Source organism: Corvus cornix, chromosome 1A (genome assembly GCF_000738735.6).
Source record: "Corvus cornix cornix isolate S_Up_H32 chromosome 1A, ASM73873v5, whole genome shotgun sequence".
Lineage (NCBI taxonomy): Eukaryota > Metazoa > Chordata > Aves > Passeriformes > Corvidae > Corvus > Corvus cornix.
The window spans coordinates 54,097,921-54,117,524 of record NC_047057.1 but is presented as its reverse complement, the minus strand read 5'-3'; the positions used below and the strand labels follow the sequence as shown (position 1 = coordinate 54,117,524).

The 19,604-nt window shown below is 39.2% G+C and overlaps 1 protein-coding gene across 2 annotated transcripts in view; it reads left to right on the top strand.

The window, feature by feature from the left end:
• Window positions 1-19,604, top strand: part of TXNRD1 (thioredoxin reductase 1) — a 36,391-nt gene that overhangs the window by 4,985 nt on the left and 11,802 nt on the right. The window contains exons 2-10 of one of the 2 annotated variants that reach the window (XM_039571561.1): window positions 5,902-6,011; window positions 8,187-8,312; window positions 11,482-11,554; window positions 11,671-11,790; window positions 12,595-12,737; window positions 12,867-12,982; window positions 14,361-14,586; window positions 16,693-16,785; window positions 18,513-18,589. In XM_039571561.1, the coding sequence (XP_039427495.1) occupies window positions 8,220-8,312; window positions 11,482-11,554; window positions 11,671-11,790; window positions 12,595-12,737; window positions 12,867-12,982; window positions 14,361-14,586; window positions 16,693-16,785; window positions 18,513-18,589 (941 nt within the window). In that variant the 5' untranslated portion in view covers window positions 5,902-6,011; window positions 8,187-8,219. Of the gene's footprint in view, window positions 1-5,901; window positions 6,012-7,914; window positions 8,007-8,186; window positions 8,313-11,481; window positions 11,555-11,670; window positions 11,791-12,594; window positions 12,738-12,866; window positions 12,983-14,360; window positions 14,587-16,692; window positions 16,786-18,512; window positions 18,590-19,604 lie in introns of those variants that run through there. The other variant, XM_019292537.2, reaches the window with a different exon arrangement.

The window sequence follows — 19,604 nt, the reverse complement described above, 5'->3', positions numbered from 1 at the left end:
ATGCCCATACTGAGAGATTACCTGCAAAGAACTTGTTTTCCTTTATCCATATTCAATTTTAATATTGGGTTGTTTGACAAAAAACCTGATTGTGTGTGAGTTGTTTTCCACCATTTTTTATGTTCTCTATGACTCAAATGCAAGCCTGATTACAAAGAAATATGTGGGAATGAATAAATGGCTTCAGTTGTGGTAGAAACAATAAAGGCATGGCCAATGGCAGCAGGGACTAATGAATGGCACCAGCACCAGGAGATCCTGTTTCATCCCTGCTGAGTACTGTTTTACCTCTCTGGCCTCAGGTGCCACACTTATTCAAGTGAGGCTGGTGATGCTTCCTCCTTGTGTCAGAGAATTGTTTATTTACTGACCAGGAATAAAAAAAAGGTAGCATGGGAGTATTAATCACAGTTTATGGGAACCACAGGTTTGTGTTGGCCACAGGAATTTCAAGAAGAAAAGTCAGGAAGCTCGGGTCTTTCAGGTCGTCTGAAATAAAGGGTGAGCTGGTATGGATGGCACTGTGAGCATGATAGACTTACAGGTAGGTAGTTATAGCAGAACTCAGCTTCCTTTGTTTTGATGTAGGTTAGACAAAGTATTAACTAATACGGGTAAAGCCCAAAGCAACAGTGATTTTTTGAAGGAAATAGACAAAAATCTATGGTAAAATCACTGATATTGTAAAATTATATTTTCCATAAAGATTGTATATAAATCGTTACATGAGATATTGTAGCTTTTACCACAGTTCCAGAGGCAGACAAGTTTTATATTAGGTTTTCCATAACCTACTTAATTTAGTTCGCAATGAAATAAAATGGAAGATGAAAGTGGTCAAAGATACATAATTAATTTAAGATTGGCTGCCTTTTACTGAGGAAGAGAGAATCTGAAATTTACTTTTGTTAAATTTGTACAGTTTGTTCTGTTAAAGCCAACAGAGTTGTATTGTAGATGCTCTAGAAATACTTGAGGTCAGCATGTGATGTTATGCTCACAGAAAACATCCCTATTACTGCTAATTAGAGCAATCTGGCTAATTCCTGTATGATTTACTGTAAACAATTACATAAGAAATGAGGAATGGCTGAAGACTTTCAAGGGCAAGTACTCACTGTCTGATACTGCTGAGGAACTTCTGTGGGTGAGAGCGCTACTAGGAAAGTCTGTGAGAAAGCCCAGGTCTTGGTGGAGTGGGATTTAAAGTTCCATAATTCTTATGGCAGAATCATGTCTTGTAGGAGTTTTCATAACAAAACAAGGAGTATAATGATGCCCCTGCTGAAATCAGTAAAGTAAAATACTTTTCATGAACAGTTGGACTTTGTGGTAACTGCATGAATACTTAGAAAAGCAAAAGGAAAACAAATGCCTGGAAGTAGGAATTACTTCTTTTGCTAGGAACTAGAAGCTGAGACCAGTTTTAGAACCCCTTTTTTCAGACTAACAGGATGAGACAGGTTATAAGTTTGAGTGGCTGATTGTTAGAGATGGAGGTGTTTGAGTGTTGAGTTTCTTGCCCCAGGTTCTTCTTGGATGTGAAGGTGGTGGATTGCAGCTCTCCAAACACAGTGCTGACGTCTCGAGTGGAAAGCTGATTAGAGGAAGTTGTTGAGTCAGTCCCCAGATGTTCATTGGAAAATTAGGCTGAAAGGGTGAATTTTGTCACTTAATGCCTTTTTTTGAGTGGGAACTTTTCCACTGTGTATAGAGAGCTTTGTTTCAGGCCCTCAGATGGATGTCTGTTACAGATGATGGTTTCCTGACTACAGTCAGATCTGTTTCCAGCTGTCCGAGTGTGAAACTTAACAGATGCTGCTTGAAAGTTTGTCTTTTATTTGATCTGGTGTTTGTCATTCCTCTGTCAGTATTTTTTCTTTGGTTTGTCTTGGTTTTGTAATTCCTGTCCTGCTATGCAGAGGTTAGATTAACAGTTGTCAGTAGATTTTTACTGTCCTTTGAGAATGCTGTGCTGCTGAGCTTTCTGCCAGTTTCTGCCTTTTTCATACATTAATCACATTTGATTGATTTGAATGATGAGGGTTCTTTTCTCCTCTGTCTTAGAGAACTCAACACTTAGGTTGGAAAGTTCCCAGAAGAAAGTTTGTATCTATACGTTTTCCCACTCTACAGAATTTACTTTAAATGCTTTTTGTACTCAAATAATTGTGGTAAAAACAAAGAATTTATATTTTCATGAAGGAAATAGGTGTTTTGGAGTAAGACTATGTGCCACTGTCAGGACTCCACTAACAGAAATCTGATAAAGTAGAGCCCTTGCTTCAACTCACTGCAAAGTTCCATTATTCCACATTATGCCTTGATGTTGATCACATTCAAGCAATCCCTTATTTAAATGGAAGAAGTTTTAAGGTCTTAGATAGAAAAGGGCATTAACAAGAACACAATTAAAGGGCTTCACAACAAATATAAGCAATAACATAGTTTGGAGAACTTCTGATGTCTTAGGAAGTTGCACTTTACTCTTTTGCTTGTCAAGTCTTAAAGCTTGGTGGGTTTTGGATTTGAGAGCCTAGCTGGCAGCTCAGCTCCACTCACTCCTCTCTGGTGGGTTGGGGAGAAAACTGAAAGAGTGAAAATGAGAAAACTCATAGTTGGAGCAAAGAGAGTTTAGTAGGCAAAGCAAATGACACCATGCCAGCAAAGCTGCAGGCTTCCATTTCCTCTCAGTTTTGTCAGTTCAGCTGGTTGCAAGGTAGCCTTTCAGTGTGCATTTGTGATATGGTCCAGGCTGGAGGTGTGTATTTTAAAGACTTGGGGTTTTCCCCTGGTAATCTGAATGATGTAATGGCTCTGCTGCTGTCAAATGTTTGAGTTTGCACAATAGGGGAGGTAGTGACCTATGAGGATAGTGCAGAAATGAGCTAATCTAGAAGAAGGAAAACCTGAAAATTTCTCCACCTAAAAAGTTCACTTGGACATAAGGTAAATACTCATTGTCATCTGAAGTAGCCTGGACTTCCCAAATGCCTGAAGATAGGGCTGTAAAACAAGTTACGCGCTTGCTCGGAAACATTAAAAATTTAGAGGCATCTTCTGAACTCCTGGAGCAGAGAGTTTATTTTTTTAATTATAGTTTGTGAAAATGTGAAGTTTGTTCTTGTTGGTCATGTTCCTCTGTGTGATAGGGAAAATCTAGGTAAGTCAGTGGAGACTTTTGCCTTGAAGTGCCACTTCTAGACCTTCAAAGTGAGTAGTTAAAGGGCAAGTGCTTTCCATGGGTGTCCGTGTCCTGCCTCTGCAGCTGGTGGGATCCCTGGATTGCTTTTGCAAGGTAAGGTAATTCTTATCCTGGAGCAGTTCTGCTTACAAAGCTGGTCCAGGCTGTTGGGTTGGGCTGGTCCTGTTCCCACCTGATCAAAGCCTTCTGAAACCAATTGTGCCTTTTTTTCACCCCAGCCAGGAGTTACACAACAAACAGTCAGAAGTTCAGAGGCCTCAGTGCCAGGGAGGACTTTGCTTTGTGAGGAAACTGACTTCCAATAAGGAAGGATATGGATTGAAAATACCATAGTTGCTTCACTGTGTTTTTTTATCTCTGCTCAAGAAGCAAGGCTTAAAGGGTGGGGTTTTTTTCTGGTTTAGCAAGTTCTGAGCAAAACTGGCAGTTTTGCCACTACCAGAGAGATATATTGCTCCCTCCTCTTACTCTCTACTGGTCTAGTAATGCCTTCATCCTGGCACCAGCTATAGTGATCACAGGATTATCCCCTGAGCTGGCTGAGCTTGTTAGACTCGTGGGAAGCTGTCCACAACCTTTCTTCTCCTGGGTTAGTTTTCTCCTAGGTTAGTGAGTTGATTTAGCTCATGCATGGGTCTAATGTCTGCCAGAACTGGTGCCAAGTATGCAGACATCAAGAAGGTAAAAACCAGTGTGGTGGAAGAGAATATACTTGTCCTTTTTTTATTTTTTAGTATTGGTTGGTTAGATTGATTCACCCCGTGTCAAGGAGCACTTGGCAGGTCATAGGGAAGGTGCCACTCAACAGCCACCACCTCCTAGACTGGGCTAACAAAACCAAAAGACAGTGGTAGTGCAGGGCAAGAGCCTCACTGGGCTTTCCTGCAGTGATGTGAGTTGCTACAGACTTGCTGAAGTAACACTGATACGTACCAGGCAGAGTCTTCCTCACCGCTACATGTCTGAGGGTTATCCAGAGCAGAGCCATGGTTCAGGTTCTCTTTAGCAGTCTCACTCTGCAAAAAGATATCTGCTGACTCATTTTTGGAAAGTGTGGATTATTCACCAGGACTGTGGGTTATTGCAAGTGCCGTTAATGGATGGAATTTTATGGAGAGCAAGCTGGTGACACACAGAGCACTTTCTGCTTTGTCATCCTGCATGTGGCAGGTTGCCCAAACCAACAAGGGAGAGGCCCCCAGCAGCAGAGGCACCCAACATACAAACTCTTTCAAATGTCTGCCAGGGGCTATGGTTGCCTTTGGGCTTTGGGGCTATTGCTAAAACTTGGTACCTCTGGCACAGATCTACCTGAAAATAATTAAAGATATTTATATAAGTGCCTCTGTTGTCTAATGGCTAGATTTTTATCTCACTGAAGATACAGTTTTAGGTGAACATTCCTGAGATTGTTCAAACTTGCAGGAATAAAATACTCCTTCTGTTGCTTCAGGTACACACAGGACTGTAGCTTTAATATAATATAGTGAAGCAAAAAATTATCCTTTGTGAAGGTTGTGAAATTATCCTTTGAGAAGGGTGTTCAAAACCTGTGTTCTTGCTTTTCTTTTTTTACATGTGTATGTTCCCCAACTAGAATAGGAAAAGTAGTATCCATCACGAATACTACTGTTAACTGTTGCATAACAGTTCTGGTCTTTAAACCCCTTTACCACCATCACCAAAGTACTCTTCCCAAAACCTTTGTGAGATAAAGGAATTTTAGCACCAAGTTTGAGAGAAGAATTCAGAGGTGACAAGATTACAGACCAGTTTTCAATGACTGCCTTTTTTTATTTGTGTTTGTGTGAATGCTTTTCAGGTTTGTGGGCTCGGTGCCCATGTAATGTATACATAGCATTCAGTATGGCTGTTTCTCTTAGTATGGACACGCTGCCAGGGTTTGCTAATTAATGCTGGTTGTACGGTGCAAAGTATGCTTGTGATTAAGTATAAACAACTGTGTGCTGACCCATTTATTGGAAATTAAGTTTAACATCATTCAGAGTTATGTGGAGGAAGGCAGAGTTGATAATAGATTCCAATCAACTATTAGATTTTCCACTTCTTTTTTTTTCAATGCCACACCAAATAAAGTTTCACTGTGTGTAAATGTTTGGGTTTTTTTTCTTTTCACAAATATGCTTAAACTTTTATACTGGAGATACATATATATATATATGCAAGATCAGTTATGACCAGCAGGAAAACTGATCTTTTCCTTTTGAATGCATTTATCGATACATTGAACTGAAAGAAGTTTCCAGGCAACTAATTGCAGGAGAAAACTAAAAACTTTTAATTCAGTTTAAAAAGTACGAGATTTTAAATGTTACTTTCTGGGCAAGAAAGCTAAAAGTCATCGCTTTGCTTCAAGACTGAAGTTTCAGGCTTAGCCACAGGAAATATGATTTCCTTGCTTTGATCCAAGCATATTGTTAGACTGGCAAAAGGTACTGAAATCTCAGCCAACTCCTGCATGGGATTTTATTCAACAGAAAAATATCGCAAGTCATCCTAACGTTGCAAATGAGTCATGAGTCGCCTTAGGAAAGGCTCCCCTGGGCCAGACATGCCACAGAGGAGGAAGCAATGAAGCCGCCAGGCCACTCCCCCAGACAGTTTCTCTCGAGGAGCACAGCCTTCATAAAGGACGTCTCTCCAGACACTTAGTTATTTTATCCTTTATTTCACAGGGGGAGCCCTGAAGCTGCGAGAAGGGCAGCGCGAAGCAGCGGCAGAAACTTCCCAGCCAGTTGTTTCTGTACGGGAGAAGCAAATAGGAGATCATGAGAGAACTTTAAAGGTAGGGGGAGATACATTTCAAAGTCTGTAGTTTAGTTCTGACATTGAAAAATAGTCAGAATGTAGACTTTCTTGTAAAAGTTGTAGTTCATGGGTGAAGAGTGAAGGAAATCTGTTCTCAGGATGGGATTATGGTCATGAAGAATTTCCCCCAGTAAATGGGATGTGGATCTTGTCAAGAGCCTGGCTGCTTTGGAGCAGGGTTCTAGGAGGAAGAGAGGAAGCTTGTGATCTACTTTGTATAATCTAAACTTTTAATATGTTTTCATAAAGAGTTATTATGAAGAATTAATGAAAAATGAGCCAAACAGTAGGAAATAAAAACTGAAGTTTCTTAATCCATGTGAAAGCATAAAGCATTTTTCTTAAAAGAAGAAAAAACAAAGTAGCATGATATAAGTAGTGATCTAAGCAAATGAGTAGTTGGTGTGGTTTCTTTATATGCATCATAAAGATACCATTCTCGGCAGCTGGGTCTGATGACTGTGGGGAAGTCAGTCTGCCCTCATGCTTCACACCATCCACTAAGCAAACAGGAAGGTGTGCTTTGGAAAAGAACGGCACCCTTTCACTAATTTTACATCTCTACATACAAATGAAGTGAAGCTGCACATCACAGTACAATACATGCCCCTTTGCTCTGATTGCGGTAGGAAGTTTGATCCTGGCTAAGGGCTGTGTTAGAAAAAGAGAAAAAAGGGAACCAAAGGCCAAAGTAGGTTCAGTGGTAGGGGTGTGTGTTGGGGTGGTGGAGCAGGAGGAGAAGAGGAAGGAGAATGCGGCATTTTTGGGTGTTTTCACAGTGGCTTCAGGTGTCTCCTAGGTTTTGTTTCTACTGTTTACATGCTGCCCGGGGTTATGTAATACTACTACAATCTAAACTTCCTGCAGGCAGATGCAAAGCCAGAATTCCTGCTGACATTGCTGTGTGATTCGTCTGAGCAATAGGGGATTTGTGTCAGTGGGATGGCTGCGCTGGCAGCAGTCAGTAGGGTAGACATAGTTATAGAGACTCACTAATCAAACCTCAGAGGAAGGTGACAGAGAGGGAATAACCTCAGAGGAAGGCAACAGTAGAATGGGTTGAGTACAAAGGGCTGTTTAATGCTAAAGAAAATTAAGATGAAGAGATAGAGGAAACTTATTTGGGCTCTTTTCTTTTCTTTGGTTTGCCACAACTATTCCAGTAGTCCTGAATCAAGTCCTACCAAGTTAGGCAGACAGAAACACGTATTTGTAAAGTGGCAAAGTATGAGTTTCCTAATTTACGGGTTTGGTCTTAAAAGTTTTTTCATTACTTCAGTCGATGCTCACAGATTTACATCAGCTAAGGAATCTGATCTTTACTCACTTCAGATCTTGTCCTGCAACTTGAGAGGCATTGAGAATTTTGCCACAACTCCAAAGGCTTGAAGATCTGAAGCCCTCATAAATTGGAGTTTCACAAATGAAGTATGAAGGCTCATTTTAGAAAGTGTTGAAGATGGTGCCATGTTCTTTGTGGCATAAGCTGTCAAAATGCATTTTAGGACTAATGGGTAGTTTTTCTGTGGTAGTAGCTGTGATTAAAAAAAATCTTTTGTAAAACCATGGTGGTCACACTTGATCCATTTGATACCAAAGTTATGCTAAACCAAAGCAGTGATAAACACTGGCATATTACAAAAATGCAGTTTTCAGAAATGGTTTTCTTCATTCAGTTCTGTTCATTCCATTGGTAAGGCTGGTAATTATTGTGGATTAGGAGTGTTGCAGAGGATTGTTTTATTTTCCTACAAATATATGCAGGAGGAGGGGGAAAACACTAATTAGGAAAGTCAAGGGCAGATGAAAAGAATAAAATAAATTAATGGAATGCTTGTGTCAGCAGTTACGTATCTCATGCTGGAGTACAGTATGAGGAGGCACTAGACTTGCATTGTTGTGGAAAACTAAGCTCTGCAAGGAAGCCCAGTGCTCCAACGAACAAGAAAATTTGTAGTTCAGTATCTGACAGGTATAGAGCTTTTCACGGGTGGATTAGGAAGACGAAATTAAAAGCTAATTAAAAGCAGAGCTCAGAAAATTCAGATGCAATTATGTTCCCTTATCACAATATTTGCTACTGAAAATACTAATTGTTGAACACTGAATGATGTTTCCATATTCCCTCATACTTTTTGTTTTCTCTGTTCAGGCACATCAGGAAGAAGACAATCCTCAGAAAACAATGGAAGTGAACGGACTTACACCAGTGCCAGATTCCTATGACTATGATCTCATTGTCATTGGTGGAGGCTCAGGCGGTCTGGCAGCTGCCAAGGTATGAGAGGGAAAATACAGACTTATACTTTCCTTGTCAGCAGGTGGGTGACATCCTCAGTGTCTTGAATTTGGGTATCTTTAGCACTGTAGGAGCACAACATTTCTGCCTGATCAGTGACATTTCTTTGGAGGTTAGTGCAATTATACAATATTCTTTTCTTTATGTTCTGAAGAAGGAAAACACGGTATATTCCTTAATATTTGTTAATACTCCTTACTAGAATGAAACTTGGTCCCCACTAATGGGAGATGATGCTGCTGGAAAACAGCAGGTAAATATCTTAATAGTGTTTATTAGTAGCTGAACTTAAACTCAGCTCATAAATGAGAAGGTTTTTAAAACTATTCGTAATTATCATCAGGAGGTATCTACTTTTATATAAAAGTACAATCTTTTCAGACATAGTTGTGTATCTTGTTTTAATTCTTGACAACGGGGGAGAGTCTGTGATTTTTGAGCTTACATAGTTGCATAAATGGAAATTTTGCCTACACTTAAGTAGAGTTATGGTCTCACCCTTCACTTCTAGGGTCTGGTATTTCCTGCCTGTAGCCAGATTGGTTAGGATATTGCTATTAGAAGCGTATCTAGATTAATTAAAAGAATCCACAGTGGTACAAAATATACCAGCTCTTAGAGCTGTCATTATCCCAAATATTTTAAACTTGCTGAAATCTAACGTAAGTCAGTAGCTCTCCTTTACTTCAGTAGTCAGGCATGTTGTGTCTCTTCTGTCTGTTGTTGGATTAACTATTTAGGAGTGAATTGAGCATTCCTGTAAGTAAAACTACATTGTTGCTCAAGACCTGGAGCTGGATTATTCCTCCAGTCAGGGGGCATTTCTTTTGTTCTTGAGAAGTGGAGGAGCTCATGGGGCAGTGAAAGAAAATAAGGGGAAAATATTTTAGCATAGCATTGGATTCACACTGAACCCTGGTCCCCTAGAAGTACTTCTGTTATAATGGAAATGTGCAGGGCTGAGTGATGGATTGTAGGTCCATAGTCTATTTTTGTAATTTACTGCTTTCCTATCAATAGGGGCACTGTTGTCATGGTGTAGGATTGAGGATTGAAGGTAAGATATATGAAAATTCTGAGCACCACAAAGAGAAGCAAACACTGAGGATGGAGATGTTCTGGGATGGGAGAGAGTAACAAGAGTAAAATAGAGTTTGCAGTAATGCAAAAAGAGCTTGCAGTAATAAGAAACCAGCTGTCGAAGTTTCCATAGGGAGACTGCTTTGTTGTATACATGTGCTATGTTGGGAAGCTACAGCAGTGATGTTTATTGCATCCTTTTTCAGTTGTAGGACAGAAAAGGTGTGCAGTAGGAGGATAAACTGCCTTATTCCTTCAACTTGGTGTACAAAGTATATTGATTCTTAGTGTTCTCAACTGATAAGTTGAGCAGAAGATGGTAGATCAATAAAGTCAACACCACCATCATGTGTGTATTTCAAGTCAGTTTCATGTAGTTGAAGTGAAGCTGTTTTATACACATGAACTTTTGACTTTTACTTAGATTGTTCAATGTTTTTTAATGAATTAACTAACAGTGCTTGAAAAAAAAAACCAGACCAAAACAGAAAAAAACCCCAGCTACACAGCTCTTATATGAAGTTCCAGATACCTGCACTCGGGTTTGCAGCAGTTTAACTGGGTTGGTTAAATGTGTGCTTTTGACTCTTGACACATGCACCTTTGTGAGCACATCTTCCTCTCTGCATTGGGCTCAGAGTTGGTTACTTTGGAGGCATGTCTCCACAGTGAGTGCAAACACTGCCAGGCTGACTTGGTATAATGCAGCTGCAGACTCAGACCGGTGCCAGGCCCCTGCTCTCAGTTCACACAGAACTGCTGCAGCCCTGCACAGCCTTGCTGCGTCCTGCAGCACTGCTCTGAGCCCTTAAAGGTTTGAGAGCCTGCAGGGCAGGTTTGTGGCTGTGGGCAAATCACTCAGCAGAAGTGGTTGTATCTGTGGGATCTCAACCGAGGTGGCGATGCAGTGCTGTGCTGTGTTATGTGAGCGTGTAGCTGAGTGAAGCTTGGCAATCCATGCAGTCTACTTAGCTCACCCTGGTAAAGCTTTTTGGAGCAGTGTTTAAGAGCTGTCATTATAAAGGAGCTTTAATGCCACGTCTCAGTCCCTAAGCACCTTTCCGAGGAACTTTCTCAGAGGTGCTGCTAATGGATAGGAATTAGCTTCTTGGCCAGCCTAGATCTTTATTGGAAGTGGAAATCCAGTACAGCAATGTTTTCCAAAGGTGTCTATAGCCTGTGTTATTTGAAGTGTGATTTGCATTTTGCATGAAGTAAAATAGACTTAAAATTGAAATTCTAATTGTCAACTATTCGGATTAACAAGTATTACTGGTAACAGATCGCTGAAGGCTGTCCAGCTCCTCCCAAACCAAACCCAAGGCCTTAGTGTAATATCCTGTTCCTATAGTTGTTACTGCTTACATGTTTAAGAACTCATTGTATGATGCCAGCATAGTTGTGGCTACTGCAAGTAGCAAAGTTATTCTGCTGCATCTCATGGGAGGAATCTGTCATTGCTGTTGATCAGCTACATAGTGCTTCCCTAAGTGATTTTCCATGGTGGCAGTTGCTGCTGTCAGTTTTTGCCTTCTTCTTAAAAAACACGAAGGGAGCAATGAAATTAGTGTATAGTTCTCAGTATCAGGCATTAATTGTAGATTAGCTAATGAAAGTTCTCAGGGGAAATACAGAATCATAGAGTTGTTAAGGTTGTCATGCTTGGCCACATGATTTCTTATGTCATTGTCTGATGTGGTTTCAAACAAATGTTGGAGAAACCATCTTTGAAGGGAAATGTTAAAAGTAAATGGGCATGTTGGGAAATAGTCTGAACAAAATGACAGGATGGAAGAGTGAAGAGGATGTTGGACTCAGAGTCTCCTGTGTATTGGCTGGTGCCATGCTGGCAGGATAAATATCTTTTTTTTTTCCTTTCATCTTCTTTTTCCTACTGAATGCACAGATGAATTCAGAAGATTAATGACTGTCTGTCTGTTCCCTTGCAAATCGTTCATTGTTATTTAATTAAAAGTCACAAAGCTTTTCAGCAATGCATGATGTTATCATCTACTCCAAATTCAACCTCTAATATTTAGATACGTGTCTTATTTAATTTGTTTTGCAGGAAGCTGCCAAATATGAAAAGAAAGTGATGGTGCTAGACTTTGTCACGCCTACGCCTCAGGGAAGCTCATGGGGTAAATTTCTCTTTGTTACAATCCTGTTATAAAGGAACTTTACTCAAAGACTCTGATTCTCATGTTTGAAAACTGCCACACTGATGTGAAAATCGCATCCTGTTTCTTTCTCTCAGGTCTTGGAGGAACATGTGTAAATGTGGGCTGTATACCTAAAAAATTGATGCACCAGGCAGCTTTACTGGGACAAGCCTTGCAAGATTCACGCAAATTTGGATGGCAGCTTACAGAAGAAGGTAAAGAAAGGCACTTTTTTCAGTTTTGTCATTTGCACTGAAAATGCTGAGGTGATTCTCATAATCAGGTGCTTGTTGCACTGCTGCACTTGTTGCACTGCTGCACGTGTTGGCTTGAACACTGTGAGGCAACTTTGGAGAGATTACATGTAAATTGAAGTGTTTTTCAAGTCTAAAGCCATAAGGCTTATTGCTTCCATGTTTGATCTGTTTATTAATAGCTCCTTATCATGTTAGTAATTGATGAGACTTGTGTGAATAAAAACAATAAGGTACTGCTCCATTTCTGAATGTACCACAATATCTAAGGGAATACCCCGGAATGTTGCCTGACAGAAACTTCTTATAGTTGCAAGCAAGGATTTCTTTTTCCTAAGTGTCTGTCACTACTATGTAGGAAGACAGATTTTATTTTCATTAGCTTTAATATGCGTGGTTATAGGATTATGATTTACTTAGGCTGTAATCCTGTAGTGGGGAGCATGCAGAGGCACCTCTCAGAAATGCATTGTCTTTGTTTATTGAGCAATGTCATCTGCTCACAGCATCTGTCAATATAAACCTGTCAATAATGCAGTAAGTCCTAATTTTCAATGTTTTAAGTCATGCCTGTTGACCTCTCATGTTGTCTGTGCTGATGTAATTGTCTGAATTTCAATAGATTTACCCTGAAATAAAACGGGAGTAAGACAAACCCAGTAAGACTGGGTCATGAAAAGAATCTGTTTGAGAGAATACAAGTTTTGTTATGGAAAAAGAAGAACTCAGACTAAAAGGTGAACCTTCCTCTTTTGTTTCTGACAGTCAAACACAACTGGATGACCATGACAGAATCTGTTCAGAATTACATTGGTTCACTGAACTGGGGCTATCGGGTTGCGCTGAGAGACACGAAGGTCACGTATGAGAATGCATATGGAGAATTTGTTGGGCCACACACAATTAAGGTACTCCTTAGCCATTGTTTGCTGTGTCTTCCTATAGAGCTGTCTGAATAGAGATGCTTTTCAAATAGAATAATTTTTCCCATGGTGGGACTGTAAAACACTCACTTTGGACTAATACTTTGTCTGCAGGCAACAAACAAAAAAGGAATTGAGAAGCTGTACACGGCTGAGAGATTTATCATTGCCACTGGTGAACGACCACGCTACCTGGGTATACCTGGAGACAAGGAATACTGCATTAGCAGGTAAACACAGGCAGGAATAGGAAGTCATTGCTTGTGTGTAAATGCTTCCCCATACTGAGGAGCACAGTCTGCTTGAAGGAAAACCCCATACTCAGATATCAGGGAAAGTGGGAATAGCATAGCTGCTGACGTTATGAGGTTGGTAGAAATCTGTCTTCATTGCATTGGGGCAGTCTTGAAACCCAGCACAATTTTTTTTCTAGCTACTCAGTGAAAATAATTCAACTTTTGAGAAAAACTGGTTTCAAGTGTCTGGTTAGTTGCTTGTTATATGAAGATAAAATGTGTTTTCACATCAGAGTAACTTTTAAGTTACTTGATGTAGAAACAGAGGTTGGAATTACAGACTGGCAGACCTATAGCAATGAAGTAAGTAACTGGCATAATCCCTTTGAAACCAGAACACCGTGTGGTATGTTTCCCTTCTAATAAGGAGTAATGCAATTAAAGATAACAGATAATACAGCCTGTAAAGTGGTGCTTTAAAGTAGCTTCAAGGTGGAGGAGTCAGGAATTCCAGACTTAAATGCTATCAGATTGTGTAATCTTTGCTGAGTTCCTTGGGGTATAGGAGCTATGCTACAGCCTTTAATTGCACAATCACATTTTATTCCACCACCCTAACAAAGGTGGAAATAAACTTATTTTAGATTTAAATCTTCAGAGAATTGTATTGCCAAACTCTAAGCGTCTGCTGAGTAAGTGTGGTGCCTCCATGAGTCTTGGCTTTGTGGAGAAACCCTGGTTTTATAGCCTAGGTCCAAAGTGTGGTAGAACTGATGTAGCTTGATGAAGCAGTTGAAAGAAAGGAAAAGCAGGCAGAGGAGCATGTTTTCCATAATTTCATACTTCTAATTTTGCCTGTTACTGTGGTTTGCATTAATCTGGTTTGTTGTCTGTGTGTATCTGGCACTGTGTATAATGCTTTAGCAAAAGAATAAGTCTTCAAAGTGATGGTGGTATTTTATCTTAAAGCTGAGCCCCTTCCTCTTTTAGTTCTCAGGAGCTAAAATTTGCAGCAAAATATTCAAAGCAAGATTCAGAGGGGAAATAAACACCTACCTTTTTTAACAATTTGTCCTAAATTTCTGTTTAAAAACCCTCCACATTTTTGTGGTGATTCAGACTTTTCATACTCTTTTTTTTTTTTTGTATGTATGTATGTATACTCCTAGATGTAACCTTTCCATCTGTCGTGTACTGCTCTTGTATTCCAGATGAACTTCCAAAAAATTAAGCAGGGTTTTTTTAGTGAGCAGGAGAAGGAATAAAGTTCTATTCTTACAGAAAAAATTAGATAAATATAAAGCACAATACATTCTTCTGATTGCCTCTAACTTTCTTTTCCTTTTTCCTTCCTTTTTATTTTATTCTCCAGTGATGATCTTTTCTCTCTGCCTTACTGTCCAGGGAAAACCCTGGTGGTTGGAGCTTCCTATGTTGCCTTGGAATGTGCAGGATTTCTTGCAGGCCTTGGATTAGATGTCACTGTAATGGTGAGATCCATTCTCTTAAGAGGATTTGACCAGGACATGGCAAACAAAATTGGCGAATATATGAAAGAACATGGAGTCAACTTCATTAGGGAGTTTGTGCCAATTAAGGTAGGCTCAAAGTGACTACAGCTGATTGGGATATACCTATCATAATGTTTTAAGATGTAAATTATTTTAATTAATGAAAAAGTTGAACTTGCATTACAGTATTTGCTGTGATATACAATGGGTTAATTTTTGTTTTAAACGAACTCCATGAAACTTAATTAATTGAAATGTATAATTTAATCTTAATATTAAAATTTTGTGAGATTACAAAATTCATTGTTTTTATCAGAATTAGTTGGGTTAGTATATATTGCATTGAAAATGTTACACGTGCTCGTCCTGGTTCTGCAAATGTCAAATATACTTAAATTCAGCAGTTGTCCTGAAATCTGTGAAACTTCTTGCAGGCCCATAATTAAGCAGATACATAATTTCCTCTAAGATCAGGGTCCAGTGCATCCCAAATAGTCATATTTTTCGTTGCCATTTTTCAAATTCTCAGCCAGCAAATACTGTTTATATGCCAAGGATTAGTGGACAATCCAGAGAAGTAAATGGGCTTTGGAAATATCCATCTGTATTGTTTACTTGGCAGAGTCCTTAAATACTTGCTCAATTTCTGTTGACTTCAGTAAGAGTGCTCATGTAGGTAGTTACATATATATATAGGCATGTCTATAGGCAAATTCAGGTTGAATTTAAGCCAGATTAGAAGTTCTGGAGCTTTTCTAATGCAAAATTGCTCTATCAAAGACTTCAGTGTGTGCTAACAGTATTTTTCATGTTTTTTTCACAATAGTGCTTAATTGTTCTGAAACAGCAAATTATATATTAAGCAATTTCAGTTTGGTGTTAAACCAGCGTGCTACTGAGTTTAACACTTTGGGGATTAAACCCTTAATTTCAGTGAAGACTGTTCATTTCCACTCTTAGCAGTATCAAGAGCAGCTTTAAAAATGCTCTTGCCACTTCGCCCTGTGGATCTGAGCCTTTCTCACAGAATGAGAGTTCCTGTGAGAAGGCAAAATGGATGTTTCAAGGAAATTCATTTTTATGCATGTTTTCGTTGCATAAATCCCATGCCGTATGAAAAGTAGGGATAATTATCTAGGTTCTGTTTCAGACATAGCTTTTTGTAAGCTCTAATGGGGGATGAGAAAGAAGGAAGCTGTTTTTACAAGCAGATCATTACAATTAAATGTCAAGCAGGCTCCTCCAGATGCATCCTGTGATGAGGAGTCCATCACCACAGTCACAAATGCACTTCTGTGTATTTTACCCTGTCCCTTCACTATATGTCTTTGATTTCAATGGGAACAAAATATTTGGCCCTGCTTCTGGTTGCAAATATCCTTCAACTTAAGTCGCTGGATAGGTTTTAAGCAGGTTTTCTCACGTCTTTTGGACGTTGTGTTTGAAGTTATGCATGTTGTGCTTATGAAAACCCTTCCTTGGGATGTTTGAAGGCAGAAGATAAATTATTATAAATAATGCTGCCTTTGAACAGGAGCAGTTTAGCACAGTGATCCTTTAAGGTTAGTAGGATGGTAGAGTTGGTTTTTTTAAATTGAAAAGAAAGGACAAGATTAAAAACTTCATCAGAAACTGCTTTTTCTGCCTCTAAATACTGAACATGCAGTAGGAACCAGGGTGTTGTTGAAAAGTACCTCTTCATCTGTAAGAAGAACACTAAAATTCTTCAGAATTGTGTAAAGTGTTGCACGCTTACATGTCTCTTGCATGTCCTGCTGAGGGCTTTCTGTGACAGTAGCCTCCCTTGGGTGGAGGGAATGATGGCAGCAGGTGGAGAAAATGTCGGACGGTGTTTCCAGGCCTTGTAAGAGTTTCCTTCCTACTCACCTCCTCTATCCCCAGTGAATACAACAGGTCATGTGGTGGGCTTGGACAAGAATTTAACCATCAGTCCACTTTTATAAACAGAAATGAGATTTTGTTGTGTTGGTCATAAGAATAAATGCAGGGACATAGAACAACACATTAAAATATGCAAGTAGAAATGTAAAGAATCTTTAGAGTAAGTGCTTAATTTTAGGTCATGGTAAAAACTCTCTCAGTGATGTGTGGTGGGAAAAATACACATTTGTATATTTTTATTTGAAACTAAACTTCTGTTTTCTTTTTTACTCCATGCAACACCCAAAATAGGTTGAGCAGGTTGAGGAAGGAACTCCTGGAATATTGAAGGTCACAGCCAAGTCCACAACAGGAAACCAAATGATTGAAGGGGAATACAATACTGTGAGTCCTGTCTATATGCATGAAGAATGTGAAATAGCCTTCCATTGAATGTTGAGATTTTGTGGGGTGTTTTTATCCACGCTTCAGATTTTTAAAAATTATATTAGTCATTAAATATGCTAATTGAAAACAGCCAGCAGGTAATTAATCTGGAGAAAAAAGTCCCAAAGTCCATGGTTATTTACCTTGCCAAATCAGTTTGCATGCTTTTGAAACCTGTTTCTTAACTTAGGGGTGTAGATGAGCTTGGTCACATGGAATCAGTTGCAGGACTTTTTCCCAGTGGAATATTTGTAATAAATGATAAGTAATGATTTATAATAGCTTCCATAGTAATTAAGGCATGTTTTGTAGTTAGCACAAAACAACAGCCTGTGCAGGAGTTAAACAAGTGGGTGACATGTCATCTCAAGACCTGTTGTTGACACATCTTCACAAAAACCATTAATGCTCTGTGGCAAATCAGTCAGGAAACTTCATTACATGCTTAAGACAGTAAAATTGCAGTGTGCAGGTATGGTATTGTATGTTTGATTGACAGTTTCTATCACACCTCACCCCACTCATTTTCATAGACCTTGATGCTGAAAGGACAAAAAAAAAGTTGTGAATAGAGTATTTGGAACCACACAGAATGCATAAAGACAGGCCTCTGCCAGCCTGGGACTTCAGACTGCAAATACTTTGTGCCAGAGACCTCGTTTACCTGTGCAGTGCATCAGTCATCCCTAAAAAGTACACACCTCAGTGCATCTGGGAGCCAACAGTGTGGGAAGGTTTAACAATGGCAGCAGAGCTATCGCTCACGGCTGTAATACTGGGGTTTTTCTGGTCCATAATAGTGAAAGCTTTTTAGCAAGGAAATCAATACCATCCCTTCATTAAGGAAACTTTTGGTTTCTTATTGCTACATCTTTCACTGAAATGCTGTCACTCCTCATAGAAGCTGTGACCTGTCTGTGCTGCATTTTAAGACCTTCAGCTCTTAGGATCTGGTGTATTTGGTCATCCGTAAGACTTGAAGGAGATCTCAGGATTCCTTCAGGACAGTTCCTGGCTGTCATATGAGAAGCATTACATAGTTATCTGGGCAGTTGTCCAAGACTACAAAGCGTGTAGCAAATTTCCTTGTGATAGCAAAAGTTGGAACTTGATTTGTTATGATAGCAGAGTTGATAGAATGGGTAAGAATTTGGCCTGTTCTGAACAAATGTTCAAACAAATAATATTCAAAAAATAATATCCTTTGACAGTGACTTGGCTGAGAGCCTATATAAGTAAATTATATTTTCAGATCAAACCAAATACTATTTTATGGTATTTTTATTTGCTTAAGCATCTGAGTTTCTTTCCTAAAGAGCCCTTTCCTGATGGAGCATTTTGAGGTCACCTGCCCTGGTAAGGATACAGGATAACACTCTGGTATAAAACTGCAAGGAAATAAAGAATCTATCCCTAACTGATTTGTTTAGAATATTCTTGGGGTATTTTTTTAGGGAAAGCTATTTGACTGTTTTTAATCTTAGCATTAAAACCTGGTATTGTTAGGTCATGGTGGTAGCGTGGCTTGTCTTAAACTCTGTGAATCTACAATGGGTAACAAATGTATTCACCTTACTGTGACCAAGCCTTAGATACTAATCTCTAGTATATCTTGAAGATAACAGCCAAAGGAAAAGGCACTTTTGAGTTTTTAAAAATCCATAATGTGCATTGCTGTTTTGCAGGTGTTGCTGGCAATTGGACGAGATCCATGCACGAGAAAAATTGGTTTGGACAAAGTTGGGGTGAATATCAATGAAAAGTAAGGACAGATGTCTGTGTATCACTCACTGCTGAGCTTGTGTCATGTACTGTTACAATGGTAGCAGTACAGAGACATCCAAAAGCTTTGAGGAAAAATTTGTCCTGATTGTATACACTTGGATGGGAGACTGTGTAGCAGATAACTGCATTTTCCCCCATAGTACTGCTACATTTGCTTTTTTGTTGCTGAAAAGTCAATTTCTAATTCCTGGGAGAAAAAAGTGTCAGTTCCATTCTGTCTAGGTTCACTGATCTGTCTTAGCTTCTTCCAGTTACAGGATTTTCTAGGATCTGCCAATTGTTCCTTGTACTCTCTTTTTCTTGTCACCTTGCTTTTATCACCTCTTGGAGCAAAAATCTGTTTGCTCATACAGGTTTTCAGAGCAGTGAGTTTTGTTTATATTTTAATGTAAATGCTGCTATATGTTATTTTGAAAGATAAGGTTCAAGTAGCATTCCTTAAAGTCACAGGTGAAGTTCTTGATGTGTTTTAGGTTTTGGAGGGGTTTGTTTCTTGCCTAGAAGCAATCCTTGGGAACAATTTGTGTCTTATTTAGAAGAGTATTTGATGTTTAATGTAGTGAGGTTGTTGCACCAGGGAGTGGAGCTATCAGTAACATTTTCAATATTGGTAACAAAAACATCTTCTAGGCATGTGGGTCCTCAAAGACCTTCACTTTGAAGAAAAGACAAGGGACCATGAACTTGACTAGTGCAGAGTTTTTATACATGAATGCAGTAACTGATGTTGTCAAAGGGAACAGTCATGATATTCCAAATAAGTGGAAATTTTGGTCCACTCAAAATTGGCAGACCCACATTGGCTTGTAGAGCAGTACACCTCTTTCTGATGTCAGGACACCTATTACTAGCTTAATAGATGAACTATAAAGTTATTAGCATAAACTGTATAATTGTTAGCAAGTGCAAAATTGAGGAAGTTGGATTTTTAATATGGGAATTGCCTCTGGTCTCTCAAGTAACTGTGTGACTGTTTCTATGTCTGTCTGATT